General features: G+C 43.6%; 1 protein-coding gene across 5 annotated transcripts in view; it reads left to right on the top strand.

The window, feature by feature from the left end:
• SVIL (supervillin) overlaps positions 1-17,977 on the top strand; it is a 950,451-nt gene that overhangs the window by 301,947 nt on the left and 630,527 nt on the right. For all 5 annotated transcript variants that reach the window (XM_069648084.1, XM_069648081.1, XM_069648082.1 and 2 more), the window contains one exon: positions 12,043-12,126. In XM_069648084.1, coding sequence (XP_069504185.1) covers positions 12,043-12,126 — 84 coding nt within the window. The remainder of the gene's footprint in view (positions 1-12,042; positions 12,127-17,977) is intronic.

Below are 17,977 nucleotides of genomic sequence, written 5' to 3'. Positions count from 1 at the left end.
TTGTGTCCCTTTTCTCATTAACAGCAGCACCGAAAGGTTAATGTATAGGTACGAAGGAATAGGACTGAGCATTGGAGTCCTGTCCTATTGTGGCCAAGTGATTAAAGATGCTAGGGCAGGTACTGGCATCTTTCTCTGCTTCAGAGAGCCCAGCCCACCAAACATTTAGACTGCTGTTAAAGTTCCTTCCTATCCTGATCCTAGGCCTAACTCCAGTTGCAGACAACTATTCACTAATGGCGAAATAACCAGTGATAGTCCGAGAAAGCATCGAATGATCACTGCAAATAGTTTTAATTATCTCGAAGAAACAAATGCAGTTGTGTTCTACACTAGACAAGAATTAATAGTCCATAATCGAGTCAGCCCCAATGTTGTGCCAAGTAGGTGTTTTTGCCCAACGACCACCAAAAAGTAAATTTGTTGACTGAAACCTCATCTTAAGACCAAAGATGACCACAGGCCCTACACTGTGTGTCAGTGGACCGTGTTCCACTAAGGTGGGAAACTGGTACAATCCTGGAATTTTAAGTCTGCCCCAAAATCCGAATCCTCCACATTAACTGCACAGTAGCAGTTGAAGTCGCCCCCTACTATAAATGGTGCCAGAGGGTGAATTTTTCCCCACTTTATGAGTAGATTATCTAGGTCCTCTAATGTTTCTTCAATTGGAGAGCAGATGGAATTAAAGTAGATTTTAATGATCAAAAAATCTATTTTAGTTGGACCAGATTTATCAATTCTGTTGCTAATGAAGCCTCAGATTTGCAGCACCAGTTCTTGAGCGACCAACCACAACTAACCCCGACAGAAGTCAGCAAACCTCCTTTAGGGCAACCTTGTGTTCCTTTCCTAGCTGATTTATAATTTACCCTTCAGCCATCTATACCCAGCTTTTCAAAAAGCCAGATTTCTTGAAACATGTCAAAGAAGAAGAATCACAATGTAAAAATGAATCCTGTCCCAGAGTGTTCCGGCAAAGGATGGTTGGCCTAGAATCCAGGCCTGACAGCTGGAATGGGTGGCATGGTGTTAGCAAGCCAGCCCCAAGCGTCGGACTGGGATTAATGTGTGCCACCGATGATCATATTCAAAGTGACATGTTGACAAATTATCTTTACGGGCTCCATCTGGATCAGTCACGTTGTAATAACAGCATTCAAAACCATTAAGCAGAAAGTCCTTTTGGTGTTGGAACACTAAAGTTTCTATCAACTTCGAGTAGAAGTGAGCCACACATCTACCCGGTTCACTTCTGTCAAAAAGATGAATTAATTTCATGTATGTCTGGCGATTGATATAGAGGACAATTCGGGAATAGAAGAGAGGAGAGACCACAGTCTTGTTTGATTTAATGGCGTGGACATATCTTCCTCAAGAACTGGATCAAAGTACACCGGAGTCCAGGAGCCAGCCGAAATGTTGACATTCTCTTGCCACCAATGAGTAGAATCCATGTGAGTTTTATAGCTTGACCGGTGCTAAGTTTAGCCGAAGAAGCCTCTTCTTGTAAGAAGAAGCCAGTGTTCAGATGAGTTCATGATTTATTGGCCGCTGGAGCCCTCACTGGTTCCTCTTCCATGTTGAAGTTTACAGTGAAATGAAGGGTTGAGTGAGTAGGACCACCGTGGTTCAGTGTAGATCTCAAGTTCCTGCTGAGGGGCAAAGTGGTCTCTGGCCTTGACTCTGGTTGAGGAGCATTGTGGGCACTTCCCTTCTGTTTTTTCCACAACCCTGGTTGCCGGAATATGTCCTTGTGCACCATAGATGATCGGTTTTCCACTCTGTTGATGATCAATTTAGTCACCAGTTTTCGTTTTTTGGGATCCCTGGCTGAAGGGTTGAGACGTAGGCGAGTTACTTGGCAGGTCTTCCTTCCCTGTTTGTTTTTGAAAACTTCTGTCTAGTTTGGGAACGCATGGCCTAAAATAAAGTTCTCAGGAATTTCCTCGACCCATGGGTCCTCGGACGGGTAGATCCCTTGATATTTTTCTTAAAAGCCAAAGTCTGAGGTTTTGCCGGGGTAGTTGATTCACGGTCCATGATGGCGTGTTCATCACCAGGAAAGTGCTCCTTAGAGCTCTTTTAAGTGGAATTGGGCACTAGAATTGGCACCTGGGCCTCCTCATTTGCACCACGGCCCTAAAACGAGTTGCTCAGGGATCCGGTGGCCTGAGTCCTTAATGCTATTTGGAGACTACGAATTTCGTTCAGGGAGGCAAAGTTTGCCTTAACCTCGTGTACCACAGTATCAAACAAATAAATAAATGATTAGAGCACAATGTTAAGAGCAGATAAAGACGTGAAACTCATGTCAGGGAATTCAGCAGGTCTTGAATCGACGCCCTGAAACTGAAGGGAGCTACGGTCGTCCTTGCTCAAGTCCTCCAGCTCGTCCTCTTGTTCTGAAACAGTCGAGAATTGGGTCAAGCTAGGATCTAGCGTATTGAACAAGTCTTTCTTCCGCAGTATCACAGGCGCCAAGCTCTGTCTCGAGGCTGATCCCAGTAACAGAATGGGAAATGCTCTTCAGCGTTAAAGATCTGTTGGAACAGGCCCAGAGATTTAGTAGTACGTCCCGTCCATGGGAAGGTCCTCTGGTGTGACCAATTCCATGGCTGAGGAGGAAGGAAGCTTGAGCCGCTTCACTGCATAGTTGTTTTTAGAAGGGAAGCTAGATATTTTTCTCGTGTCGGGTACTTGTGGGGTAGTACTCAACAAAATTAGACGGAGGGGTATTAAGAGGCAGTGTAGTGACATCCCCACTCCATAAGTGGTAGCATTTCCTAAGCTCCTTCATGAATTGTATGTCAAAAGTAATAGCATGCACAGTTGGATTAGAGCAAGTGAAGCAGCGGCTCGAATAACGCACCTTGTGCTGAACAGTCGTAAAATGTTCACTGGTCACCGCGTACTGCCGACTGCACGCCACTTGACAACCACTTCGTAGTTCTACCTGTATTATTTATGCAAGTTTGTTAATCAGTAAATGGATTTCCTCATTCATAAATATGGAATCAGTTTGGAATATTACAAAAATACAAATATCCAACATCAGTGCCAGGATTGCGACCACATAGTGAGAAACTGGTCTGATTGAAACATACCTAATGTCCTCTTAATACTAAAAGGAAAATCTGACAATTTGAAGAATTCCATGTATGAACAATGGTAAAATACTATGTGGTATATATCTGACAGATTTGTGATAAGGTTGTTAACCGCCATTTTGATTCATATATCATTTTTGTTAGGCGAGGGAAAATATAAATGTGCTCTAAAATATTATTTTGTAGTTACATTTACTTGCTTGCAAAGTGAGATTTTTGCCTTAACGTCCTTTTTGGGGTCAGGCAGTAGCATTATAATGGACCGAGTGTACTCCATTTTATTTTGTTGGGTGAATATGCCTGTTAAGTGGCTACTATGCCACCTCTGTGTACGGTTGACTAGACTACACACTTGTCCACTTGGCTAATTAAACTCATCTCTAAGGAAAAACGATTTTTTTTATAACTTTGAAATTCGCCATTTGTGCCAAATTGCTGTTTTTTTTTTTTCCTTCTTTAACATTTTTTTTTAATTTTAAGGATAAATCAAAAACCAAAAGTAAAACCTTTGGGCCTTATAAACTAAAGTAGACATTTACATAGGTTAACATTGCGCTGCTTGTCCCTGCCTTGCCTCCTAGCCGTCCCTCTGCACAGAAGTCTGTGTTGTGATTTTCTGGTGTTGAAAGGGCGCCACAAAGGACCAGAAAACCGCCTGTGCAAAATCGTTTTTCTTTTGGGGGAGGAGGGAAGGAAGTAGTTCTCTCCTTAAACAGGGAAGGGACGAAAACGTTTCTTCACAAATGTGTGTTTGTGTGGAATGGGGGTGTGGGGCTGGGGGTGGGTATATAGGGGGATAAGTTCAGCTTTTTTCTCCAGGGATCTGCACATGTTAACTAAGGGGTCCTTTACGGATGTGCTAGTTTTCCACATAGCATGTTTTTGTTTGAATCCATAAAAGATTCCGGAATCCACTCCAGGTTTAGAATTTCTAAACCTAATTTCTAAAGCTAATGCATTTGGTAGATGCAGTCCCTAATACCATGTTTCTCTGCGACTTGGTTCTTCCTAAACAGTTGCTCTCTTAGGGGGTTTAAGAATAGCTCAGGGCTGCTCCTGTCACTCCTTCTCTCTGGTGGGGGGAGGAGGGGAAGGAGGCAATGTTTGCACTCTGACTTTGCCACAGTACTTAATCCGTACACGGCAAGCTGGGTGATAATCACACTTGCCAACACATGGACAGAAAACCAATTGGTGCTCGTTCATTGTTTTAAGCTTCTGACAAGACCCTCATTGAAATGGTTTGTATTTATATTAAGGCATTTAGCGGAACACCTAACATTTAAGCTCTGAGAACCACTTCAGTTTGTGGTGCATGCTTGATAAACCGTCATTACTATTCAATATTCTGTTGTAGTTGGGCATTATAGGAACCCTTTTGTGCATTTTGTGATGCAAGCACCACATTTGGCACACCTATGCTTTTGCTATGTTGTGAACCGATCCAGATAAGGAGCCAGAGCATATTTGGTCAAGGATACCTAATGTGAGCATTTTCAAAAATTGCCACCAGGAAGGTAAATTCGCTGTTACGGCTGCTAACTGCAGATTGCCTATGTAACGTCAGGTTGGAAATCAAAAGCGATCACAATGTTTTGTGAAGTAATTTGCAGGGAATTATTGCTCTTGTTTGACTTATTTAAATATTAAATACAGGATAAAAAGCAATTTTATGCACTGTAAGGATATAGGAGGAGACTGACACAAAGGTGGCATGGTTTTAGTTATAAACTTTTATTTCTTAGCGAGAAAACCTCACGGTCCCCATTTCTATGAGGGGGATCCCCGCCTAAACGAACTGTCAGAACATCTGTCAAATAAAAGTTCCACCGTACTCTGTTAAACCCTATTCTAAACCTCACACCAGAACTAAAGAATAAACTAACAATATATTCTTCCTTTAGGAGAATGACTACCTTCTCCTGATTCTTCAACAGTGTCCACCAATTGCTCTTTCTTAGAAAATACCAGGGGGGAGTGACTCCCTTCCCCTGGTTTATGGGTTTCACCTAGTCTTTTATCAAATGTCCTGGAGAATGACTCTCTTCTCCTAGGTTGCACTTTTGTAGTTTCCAGTAGGACCAGGGGAATTGCACCCTTCCCCTGGTGTTACTTTATACAAATCAACACAGTGCCCGTGCGGGGACGACTCCCCCCTTCCCCTGGTTTCTCTTTAGGGTCCCAGGCCCTTCTCTGCTGGTCAGTGGTCTCCCTACTGAGGCAGAAGATTTCCTCTTAAGTTCGCTTCGCTTATCTTCACAGGGTCCCAGGCCCTTATATGCTTTAACGGTTTCACTGTAAAGAAGTCCACCTCATATGCACTCTGCAGTTTTGATGGGTTCCCAGACCCTACTTGACCCCTCTCTGGGCCTGCGCTGAGAGTGCTCAGAAAGCCTTACAGGGTCCCAGACCCTCCCAGGGCCCTTTCTAGACCTTGCAACCCTCACGGTGTGCTTTGGTGACCCACCTTGACACCCCTTGTCTCTACCAGCCTGCTCATAGCTGCCATTACCTTCTGGGAATCCGGCATACAGCGGTGGTTCTTCCTGTGACTGGAGTTGGCTGTCTGTTCGCTCTTCGAGGTAGTCTGCTTCCTGCGGTTTCTGGTTTTGGGTTTGGCTCCTTGCAGTATTGATGCGATTCAGGGAATGCGCGGTCCTCCTCCACCTGAAGATTGCACCACTGCCTCGCCTCAGGTCCTGGAGAGCCACCTTCTGCTTCCCACTGGTGGTTTCTGCTCTCCGGGCTTTGCCACTTCCCCGCTCATGTGCCCCTTCCCTGCTGCTGTTCCGGGGCTGGCACAACAGCGTGCAGATTCGGTTTTTAAACTCTGCCAATGTCCATTCCCTCGCGAAAGGCTAAAACGCTGTTCCCAGTTCCACTGATCCATCTTCATGCCTCTACGCATCCTCCTTGTCTCAGTACTTGAAGTTACTTATCTTCTCAGTACTTTCAAAAGGATCTGTCTTGGAGGTATATATTGCTCAATAAGAGGTTGTGGGGTGTTGTGACCAGTGTGGTGACTTTGTGATTGGACAGTGGAGTTGTGAGCTTGTGGCTTGTACTCTAGGTGGTCGTATTTCTATTTGTATTTATTTTATTTGTAGCGTGCGCCAGGCCCAGAGGCATCCGGGTGCAAAGAACTTAGTAGGCATATTTACAAAGATTGAACAACATGTACAAAATAACACCAGAACGTAAATTTATAGTATAGTACACAAGGGTATATTATAATAGACATAATTACAGAAGGTAAGAAAAAATAGACCGCCAAGCGTAAACTTACAGGAAGCACAGAAATGTGCAGTGGAGTGTAGGCTTGGTCAAGCTGAGGTGATCACAATAGGCAGTTATCATAGGAACATAATTTAAGCGAGAGAGAGTTAGCGGAGGCAGATAACCCAAGGTGATTGCTACAGGCAGAAGGCTAGATTAGATTTGAGAGAGAAGTGAAGATTTCGTTTTCATTTGAATGAATTGAATGATGATCAGTCCTGATGGTGGGCGGAAGAGTGTTCCATAGCTTAGTGGCCAGAACAGGGAAGCTCACGCCCCTGGCTTTTTGGAGTTTAAATCTAGGCAAAGATAGGCTGTGTGTCTAGGCAGTTCTTTGGGGTCGGGAGGAAGTGTGAAGTGAAAGGCGGTTGGAAAGGTAGAGGGGGGGCCTTGTTAGTCAAGCATTTGTGAGGAAGGGCAAGTGTTTTCAGCGCAATTCTCCGTTTGACAGGGAGTCAATGCAGGTTAGTCCTGATGTCGGAGATGTGTTGGTTTCTTGGAATATGTAAAGCCGCTCTAATGGCGTTATTCTGGGTAATTTGCAGTTTAAGGTTTGCCTGGCTGGTCCCCAGATAGAGGGCACTGCAGTAGTCTATCTTAGACATGATAAGCGTTCTAGCTAGAGTGATGCTATTGGGGGTGGTCAGAAAAGGTCTGCAGGCCGCAATGAGTTTGCAGGTATATGCCGACGCTGATCTGACGGCATTCGCTTGTCTTGTCAGGGACAGGGTGGAGTCAAGATAGATGCCCAAGGTTTTAGTATCCTTGGACACTTTAATGACATTGCCATCAATGATGGACTGATACAAGTGATCTAATTTATTAAGCCGTTGAGAGGAGCCCAGGATGAGGAGCTCCGTCTTATCATCATTGAGACAAAGTTCGTGTTGGGCCATCCAAGCCTGGATTACCAGATATACTTCATTCAGTGCCTTGGTGTCCGTAATGTGGTCACCTGTGATGGGGATGAGTATCTGGGTATCACTCTTGGTCCACAGGAAGGGATTTCCTCCCGATGAGGTCCTCCCGCATTATACCACCGCTAGCGGGGCCATTGGGAAGGGGCTCCTGCCTGGGGAGAAGTGAAGACACCTAGTGATTTGTCACCGAACAAAAAGTGTGATTGACAGTTATTCGTTTCACAAACCATACCAATAAGGGAAGTTAACCATCACATTCTAGGCATAAATGCATAATGAACCAATCATTTGTAAAACCTCAATTGCTTTCGAATACAAAAAAAGCCTATATTTGTTTGTCGGCCTAGACAAACATTTAGATGACCCCAAATTCCCATAGGTAAAAGCACATTGTGTGAACTGCAACCCTGCTATGGGGGCAATATGATGTACATTTAAAAGTATCCGAGCACAACAGTAGTAATGTGATCATTCTACTAATGTGGCCATTATTCCCAACAAGAAATGTTTACAACAGTTATAATAATTGAGCATCATTCTCCAACTCTGAACTGGAACTTAATTTTGTGAGCACTCCTTCACGGGCACACACAGCTGTGCAGCCTTTTTGCACTTGCATTGTCTCAGGCAACCCTCTGTGCACTTGCATAACACAAGCTTATCACTGGCTGTCACTGCTTATGGAGGTCTTGTCCAGTATGACTCATGCAACCCATCCGTTCTGACCTCCCCTATGCCCCCCCCCATCTCAGTTAATTGGTGGACGCAGGTCATGTGATGGCAGGAGTATCTGACCTCAGAGATGTCCTCCTCTGTAGACTGCCCTCTGAACAATCTCCACCAGAGCTGCCTTGGTTGGGTGCTTCACCTTTCTGCTGGCACCACTCATCCAAGTCGGGTACTTCTCCACCATCAGTAATTCAGAAATTCTGTCATAAGCCCTATACTGCAATGCTCCCAGTGCTGCTGCAATGATCTACTGAGCTCTCTTTGTACCTGCCACATTGGCAACTCTGAAGAAGCAGTTGGCTGTCCCGTGTCATCGCAAACCTAGCCTGAACCAATGCTTGCACTCAGCCACCAAACCCTTGGAGCCAGTCTGCTAGTGTCGTATATGCCACCTTCTCGATGTGGAGTGCACCGAACGTCACTACTAATTTATCCAAAATCGAACTGTTGGCAACTCCATTGAATTTGCTTGGCCAAGGCAAGCAAGGTCTGGTCAAAGGGGGATCCTAGGTGTCCATCTATATTTAGATGCTGGATAGCATCTTTGAAGACCTCAGATGGGTTTCTTATCATATCCAGTATATATGGGCAGTGGACCAGTGGAAGCAGGTGGCTAGAGTTTCTGGTTGTTGGTGGCTAACCTTAAAGGCTGCCTAAGCTGTGTTGTCTTGTGTCCCAATTTTCTTTTCCAACAATTGTCTTTTGGTTAGCTCTACGAAGCCTCATCTGGTTAATGTCCCCACCCTAACAGCTGGGAGACTCAACCTCTTGATGCTGCTGGTAAGGTGGCACACAAATGCAGTGGTATGGCTGATTGGTGTGGATCTTGCATTCCCAGATCCTCCAACAATGGCTGCTTCGAACCACTCCTTCACCTGGCAAAGGGGGATGCTGAATATGAGAGAAAGCCATGTCATGGAAAGACTCCGTTGCTGCTACTGAGTTGATATTATTTTCTGTTGTCTATATTGTGTACAGCATCAGTTGTGAGTACATTGCCATGCATTTTCGAGGGACAGACATGTTTGTTTTCTCTGTGAAACTAACACCCACAACTATTTCCTATCTGAGCCGAGAACAGTCCTAGGAGATGCTCAAGCCCAGCTAGGACTGGGTGCCTACCAATTCCTTCTCGAGTTTGTAACATTAGCACCCTATGTACTAGTGCCTCCTGTGTAATGCTGTTTTAGAACGAGGCTTGATGGTGTGGTCCGACGTGTACATTTGTTTTTGACACTCTTGAACTTCAGAATTTGGACAATGACCTGTTGCAAAGATGTGCACCTGCCATTTGATTTTTAATTCTGGCAGCGACTAGGATCATGCTTGTCAGGGTAAGCAACATTGGATGGCACAGATTGCTCTTGGCATCCATTAGTGAAGCCATTGAATGGCTAAGCTTTTTCAAACACACGACGCACACAATTTCTGCAGCACATGCAAGATGACGTTTTGTGCTGTCATGGTCCGCTCACAGCCTTTGCTGAGAGCTGCACCTATGTCCCCTACAAATGTCAGTAGGACATCTCCACCCTTGCTCCTTGTCTGCATGCCTGGCAACTGAAAAAGAAGCCGCACATTCAGATGGATAATGGACACTGTTGCCCACTTTGATGCCCAACTGTTCCATCTCAAATTGATAGGTGATCGGCCAGCTTCCAGACTGATACTTGTTTTTCACCGAACCCAGTTTCCTCAATGTGGATGACCAGGTCAGCAAAGGTTACTCTTTGCGCACACGCATACTAGCACCTCGTTTAATTTCTTCCCATACTTGCCCCCACACCCGGGTCCCCCAAGGGCATTTAACCTACAGTGTGTTGTGACCATACTAATGGTGAAAAGCGCTACACAAATGATGCATTACATTGATGCTTCTTTCTATATCCATGCGCTTGGATTAATTAGACTTGATGATTCTTGCACGTTTGTACAGTCAAATTAGCACTTTGTGATATTTACCTTCAATGGCGATCCAGTTTCCAGCTCGTCATCCTATCAGTACCATGTCTCAAATAATCTCCGCACAGTCCTTCATGGGTTTATCCATTTTGAATGTTGCTTGTTCATGGAGACCTTGTTGCAGCAGTTGCTTACAGAAAAAAACATCTTGGACTGCTTTTTCAGTACCGAAATGTGCACTGGTGTTTACAGTGAGTGCATCATAACTGCAACCTTCTATATTGAGTGCGCGTCTTTCTGCTCTTAAGTATTGCTGTACTTTATTCTGCATGTATGATCGTACTGGGCATTGTTTGCTATCATTGCTGCTTCAAAGCCATGACCGTGAAGTCTTTCGAACTGGAGTGTTCGTGAAGTTGTCCTAGTTGTTTGACCTTGATCAAATTCCCTCATTGGGATTGGTACCTATTTGGCCAATCTTCCTATGTGGACTGTGAAGGACGTGGGGGTTGTGCGTCTTTGGCAAGTGAGGCATAGCTACCAGTTGGTGCAAGTTGGAGGTGAAGATGCATGCGATCAACTGACTTAAAGCTCTTGGATATTAACTATGCTGCAGGATATCTGTACTGGACAACACAGTCTAGTATAAAGACACCTGCAAACACCACCGTTGGTGTAAAGGCTTAAACTGCGTTAGAATTTTCCAGAAACTTCAGTGACTGGAGTCTGGTAAACAGGCCGCTTCTACCATCATCCACAATGAGCAACATCTGAGTGAACCCTGAAAGATGCAAACATTTGTAAATTAATGCTAGCTTGTTGATTACTGTTCTGGTACTATCATCACAAAGCCCTCCAAGAAATCACCCAAAAGCAACAAACTCTACAATCACTACAACTCACCTACCACTGGATACAGAGCAAGGAATATTTTCTATATGTATCACGATTTTTTTATTTTACAACTATGATGGCACATTTACAACAAGGCTGCCATTGGTGATTGACGTGAAGAAAAAAAACAATTCCAGTACTGCAGTTGGACACCATACAGTGGCTTGTGCAACATATTTGACACTTCAGTCGTTGTTGGTGACCATATTGTAAGCAACTTGATGGGCTAGTCTTAGATTGTGTTTTCTTGTAACAAATGCAGTGCTAAATCACAATCTCTTCCCCTAAGCTCCATGGACATCTATATAAAGCAAAATGGCCCCCTATCCACATGCAAACCTCCTCAGTTCACCAGATATGTGAATTCACAATAAATGGAGGCAGCCATTTTCGGAAATGTCTGCTACAGTTTGCCGAAGCCAAATCTGCGATGGGCCGCTATCCAAATCAAATCATTTTAGAAGCCCACTTTGTGCTAAATTCGGTGCTTTTCATCACAGAATGCCGAATGGTCATGGCAGTTGTTGCTATCCCACTCCACTATTGCAGGTTATAAGCACCCCACAATCCATCTAAAATGAATGCATGACGGAAGCCAGAATGTTTTTACCTAGAAGATTCAGTTAGATACTGGAGTGGCTATTTGGTTTGTGTATTTGAAGTGTTAGAAGAATTTTCTTGAACAAGATGCACGAGTGCAACCTTCCAGGTATTAATTAGGAATTCTGATTTGTGACTCTAACTTTCCCACCATTAGTCTGTATGGGTATCTGGTGAATACATTGATGGACTTCATCGAATTACTTTCCATCGAGGGATTTGCATCGAAAAAATATGCATCAAATGCATGCTTTTAAAGGGTAAACGGTTATTTTTAAGGAGTTTAAAGGGTAAAAAAACGGGGATGGAGGTGGCCACCAGAATGAAAAAAAGCATTTGATGCACATTTTTTCGATGCAAAATTTTAGATGGAAAAGACCCTCGATGGAAAATATTCGATGGAAAGATCATAAACTGTCAGTATGATCCTATGACTTGCTGCGCCCCTGATTGTTTGCCTACACCTTATCTTGACCCCGGTATAGGGGCCAAAATGACCATGTGTGAAACCCTGTACAAAACGCAATTCAGTGTACGCCTTTTCAAAAAGCATTAAATGTGAATGATGATGACTTGACAATGTCTGAAGTATTTTGCTTTGTACACTGTAGCGGCTCAGGCAAATCGACACCAGAGTGGTTTCTCCAGAAAGATTCTGATGGGGAGACACCTTCTCTCATCAACTGGCCCTCCAGGTATAGATTGCGTGATCAGACCCTCCTTCTTGATGTCCTCCCTTAAATGTAACTGCATTCTTTCCAAGTGACCCCTAACAGAAGTCCCTCCTCCACACTACAAACCGCATAAACTGGACAGATGAATGTGTGCGTTCAGTCTAACCAGGGACTGTTTCTCTTCAACGAAGAACTAAACCCACCTTTAACTGGTTCCCTACTGCATTGCTACCAGCCTGGTTTTTGACCATTACGTTTTCTGTTCCAAATCTATTTTATGTTTTTTGTTCTTGTTCCTATTAAACCCTGCATTTTTTTGTTCCTTTGTGTGTTTTTAACCCCTGAGTGTGGAGTTTAGGAGAAAACAAAAACAAATTCCTAGTCCTTATTTTATAAATGTCTGAAATTGTAGAATTGTTTGGGCAACTCTTACCAGCATTATTTACACCGTCAACTAACCCAACTTGAAAACGTTCTTTAAATGGATCGTTACTTTCCATGACCAGTTTGGACTAAAGTGAAACGAAGTGGTGTTTCCTTAATGGTTTAATCGAAAGGACACCTGTTGCAGTGGAACACTGCTACAACAACTTTGGAAATGTACTTCTGCAAGCCTTGATTGGCTCCCAAGTCAGCGGGTGCAAAATGCCTAAAGACTACTTGCTTAGTTGATGAATGATGAGCCATATTCTAGTGGTTTTTAGAAGCAGCTTTAAAGCACTCGCAACATGTTGGCAGTGTGCTGAGGTGAAGCAGCTGTTGGGGAGAATATCCTATCTAGTTGTGGGCAGCTTTGTCCTGATTCATAGCTGTCTAGCCAAGGGACAATATTTGAGCAGGACTTGCGCATTCTACCCCTTTGGCACCGATTCTATTTCATTAGCATACTCTATGTAAAGACTGGGTCAATATGAAACATCATACAATTATTCTTTGGCCATATTTCATAGGTGTTAGTTCTCACCCTTTCCCAATTGGCCCGATATGCATAGAACGACTTGCCCCTCTCGCAGCAATTTCTCTAATAGTTCTTGGAACTTAATTTCATGTTACTACTTTAGTCGCAGTCCTCCTCTATGGCATCCCCTTTAGTTTTCATTTATTATTTTTAAAGTAACCTCACGTCACAGCCTGCCACTTATGGCACATTTCCCCCTCGCTCTTACGCAGGCACTCTTACAGTTGCACTGAAATAGTTAGTCGGTCAGTCTCACGCAGTCTTGATCAGTCACTCATGTGGTCTCAAACAATCAATGACTTGCAGAAGCGCACACTTTTTCTATTTAAATACTGGAGCTTATATAGGGAAGAGCCTGGCTTTCATTGGCTTCCACAATGTTTACGGACACCCATTGACTAGATTGACAGAGGAAGAGTGTCGGACAAGAAAACCTCGAACCGTTAGTCTTGCTTGGAACTAATTCAGAATAGTCAGCCTGTTGGTTGATTCATACGAGAAGGCCAAAATTACTTACATTGAAGGGCCATTAGCTCTGGGGGTCTGTTTCTGTGAAGAGACTTGGGGTTCCAGGTATAAGAATCCTGATTTACGGTAACCGGTTTTTCTTCCAAAAGACTGGGGGAGGAGGGGGATACATGTGATCTGAGGCTTTAAAGTAGCCTAGCTGCTAAAGATTGCGTGCTTTACAGTTTTTACATTGCTGAGTCTGGAAGACCATGATATATTGTTGTGCAATAGTCTAATCTTGATGAGACCTTTCTACTTGCAAGCGATACCGATGTAGTATTGCATGTAAACATCTTACAGAGGCGCTTAAGATGGAATCCTGATTTTTCTACAGCTGAGATTGAAGTTTAAGGATAGGACATTTTTCAGACCTATCCACCATGATAAGGCATGATTTCTATTGTTTCTGGTGATGTTGACTGTCTATAGCTGTGAAAAGTTATGATAGATGTGGCAAATAAAAAAAGTTGAAGATTAATTTTAATCAGAGGAGGTTTCCTATTGCACTCAATGGACTGTTCAATCGAATTTGTTTTTGTTACATCCTGCACGAATTAATATTTCCTTAATGTTATTCTGGTGCTTATAAAATGTTACTTGATTAAAATGTCGAACTAAATTGTATGCCGCCCAATTTGAAATACTCTATGTACAGAAAACGACTTTAAGAAAGCATACTATCACTTGGTCTTCAAAATGCTTGTTTAACATGTCTTGTTAATGAACCTATGGCTGCAGAGTGTTTATTTGTGGAGGACCATATATTTTAGGCATGACCGCAGTTGATAAGGGTCCATGATCTACTTAAAAGAAGTGTGCTCCATATATGCAATCATTACTGCAAGAACAATTTCACTGCTGTGGCCTTTAATCTCCAAAATACATGGGCGAGTGCCGCTTCCATGGTTGCTTGCTGGTGGTTTGGGGTGGGGAAATGCTTTTTTTCTCTCCCAGAAGAATACTCGGTATTCGTAAACTGAAATGATCTGATTCTAGGCATGATTAGTAATGTATTGCCTATTCTGTGCTTCAGCCAAAGGTTCAGAACCTTCTGACCAGAAGTGCCATGCAAATGTAAATATACAAATTGACAACTTTTCCGATTTTAAGTGTCTTTGCTTTGGTCTTACATTTGTTGGCGAATGAGTAGCTCATCTGCATGTTGAGTTTATGAAGATATGAAAGCTACATAAACCACCCAGAAAAGTGCATTTGAAAAGGAAGTTGTTCTTGCAGTACGGACTACTTTCTCTTTCGTTTACACCAAGGGGAGTGGTACCAACCAGGAGGCAGGGAACATGGGCTCACTCTGTTTAAGCCTGTGTGCTATTCCATTCCCCTGTGTTGCTCCCCTTATCCAACAAATTTTGCCTGCTGCCCCTTGACTGGCTCCTTCCCATATCTCTGCCATCCTCTAACATCCACTCCAGCTTTGTGACCCCTTGCTTATTCTGACGTGGCTCCATGTTCCTGCTGATCACTCCACATGGAAATTGTAAAGGGACAAACTCCTTTGGAAATAGTAAGGGAAATGTCGCTTTGCTATTTCTCGTTGGGCCATTTTGGTTAATGGCTTTGTTGAATTGTAAGGTAGCCAGCAATGCTAAGAGCTTTAGGGACCTCCTTCTGGGTCAGGCTTTGGCGTTACCTGCCAAAGATTAAGGATTGCGTGCAGTGACTGCAGAAGTCCACCCCACAAGCGGGGCCTTACCTTGACATATGTGTGACTGTCTGTCTCCCTGTAGTGAAGGTAAAACTTGAGTCATTGGATTTGACAATATTCTACGACTAATATAACTTGTGACCTGCTGCACTTGCAAAACATTTTCCAAAAACATTTATTTGGTCTATGCTTCCCAAAACTGGAACATTTTGGGCCAGGCGTCCAATGGCTCAAATGGTATAAAATGTGGATAAACTGGTATAATTTTTACTTTTTGCATTGGTGTTCCCTTAGAGATCATTTGCAATATTTAGACGGCGACACAGCCAAAACCGCTGGATAGATTTACACCAGAATTGTTTGCAAAGCAACAGGAGGCAATGGAAGGCATTGCTTTGGCAGTAGTTTTGTGTTTTAATTAAGTTCAGTGGGTTGCTCTTCGCACCCAAAACATAGATTTATCTCCCATTGTGAATTGCAAGAGTGAGGGCATTTCAGTTTTGATAATCTGTCATTTAAATTTGTGTTTTTCTTTCCACGGTGTGGGAGAAAATCTAAGTGAGTGCTTAAAATGGTATGGGGACTCTTGACGTAAGCTTATAGGTAGTGTGGGTTGGGGGATAGTAATGGGGAGGATTAGTAAAAGTCAGGACTTGAGGGATACCCAAGAAATATTATTCTTTCTTCCCTCAGGCAATTTTACGCAAGGGTTTTATAAGGGTGATGGAAATAAAGGGTAAAGCATTGAAATTGAGACCTAGGAATTACAGGAAAGATTAGTGGGTGGTAGGTGAAATTCTTAGATTTTCTATCGTATCCTCACATTTTTAACAAAATGAGGGATTACTTTCTAAATCTAATTGGAAACGTCTGGTGTGATAAAGGGACAGTGTTAAAATGAGGCCGAGAAATATGGGCAAGAGGAAAGATGTGAGTAGTTTGAGTTTCTATATATGCCACAGAGGCACAATTGCATAAAGTATGTGTAGATTAACATACTGAATGGACCCATGAGGGAGATTAAACAGGGTATTTGTTAAAACACCCGTGACTCGAGAATCAGCCTCTATTGCTTGTCTCTAATATATAAATGCAAAATGCGTAGGTTTAGTTTATTGTAAAGGAACCAATACACCCCCAACCAGTGATCGAAGTGGACGGGAGCGGTTGGGAGCAGTGCTCCTATACTTTTTTATTTTTTTTATTACATTTTACCGTTCCTTTTTTTTTGTTTTTTTTTTTTAAACAAAGTGTTCTGGAATGGCTTGGTTTTAAAATAAAAGTGTAGGATGAAGTTCAAACTTGTACTTTTAGTACACTGCACTGAACATTTCTTGGACAGCAGGCATGTTTGTTTGGGGGGGTTGGATTGCGCATTGGAAGGAGTGTGGCAATGGGGTTTGTGGGGAACTGGGGCAGGCCAGCAGGGAACCTAGTTCCACTATTTCTTTTTGTACACTTCGACCACTGACCCCAACAGGTTTTGGTTCATATTATTGTTCCCCCCCCTGAGGAAGGCACACAATACTAGGAACTGAAACATGTTGGTGTGGTATATTGGTTCCTTTCAAGAAATTTGTTTAGGAGCCAGATAGTTTTAAATGTTTTAATTGTTCATGTTAAAGGACATTTGTAGCACGCATTATCACCACCGGAGTGGTCCCCTTGCTCTCTGGCGGCTCTGAAAGAGGAAGGGAAGGGGGGCGTTAGTGGGAGGAAGCTGGAAAAGTGCAAGAGAGCAGTGATGTGCTGTTGGCGGCCTCAGCCCGGTGGGTCAGTTAGCTGGGCCTGGGATGTTTGCGACAGGTAGTCGTGTACTGTTGTGCGAATGTGTGTTTTTCGTTTTGTTGCAATGTAGTGAAGTTTGTGCGGTTTGTTGGGCTGTAGGTTGGTGGATGTGTTTGGTTGAGAGTTTGAGAGGTGTATGCAGAGGGGGGAAATTGTTCGTGCGATTGGTTAGTTGGCATCTCTATCTTGAATTGAGTCGCTGCGCTTGTGTAATCTCATCAGATGAGATTCGGGAGCACCCCTGCACCTCTGTCTGATCTGGGCCCGTCTGGCCTTCAAGGTCCCTTTCACATCTGGCCCCTCCTCCACCAGCCTCCCTCGCCGCCCTACCTGTCTTCCCTTCCCACGCATACGGCCAGTGCACCTGCCCATGTCCACAACTCAGCTGGTGTGGTGATTGCCAATATCCCGACAAATTCCACAACACTGTGGTGCCTGGTGGTAACTAAGTGGCGAGTGCTGGTGTTTGGTGGGATTAGGGTGGGGTTGTTGACTGTCTCTATGGGTGTCGCTTGTGTTCCACTCTACCCGACGTCACCCGTCCAGGTGACGTGGGAGCTTCTCAGTCGGTTCTGGGAGTTGTCCGTTTCACTCCAGTTTAGTCATCCCTTTTCCTTTGTTTCGGTTTTCAGTATGAATCTGGTGTTTTGAAGAGCCAGGTTTTTTGTAATTTCATAAACTTTAGGTGATTTAGGGGGTGCCTACAAGTTTCAAGTTTTTTCCTGAGGTATGGTTTTTCGTTCCAGGTGGATATTGTTACTTCACCTGAGGAGTCTTGTTGGCTTGTAGATTATTTTCTTTTGTAGAAATTCTGCTCCTTGTCCACTGATTGCCCTGTGCATTATTCACATTGTTTTGAAGGTGATGCAATGTTTTACTGGGAGCCAGTGTAGCGTTTTTAGGGCAGGAGTTATGTGTTCTCTTCTTGATAGTTTGAGGAGTAGTCTGCTGTA

Source organism: Ambystoma mexicanum, chromosome 2q, assembly GCF_040938575.1.
Source record: "Ambystoma mexicanum isolate Mex_15411 chromosome 2q, UKY_AmexF1_1, whole genome shotgun sequence".
Classification (NCBI taxonomy): domain Eukaryota; kingdom Metazoa; phylum Chordata; class Amphibia; order Caudata; family Ambystomatidae; genus Ambystoma; species Ambystoma mexicanum.
The sequence above is the reverse complement of the archived record's forward strand: the minus strand, read 5'-3'. Positions and strand labels throughout refer to the sequence as shown.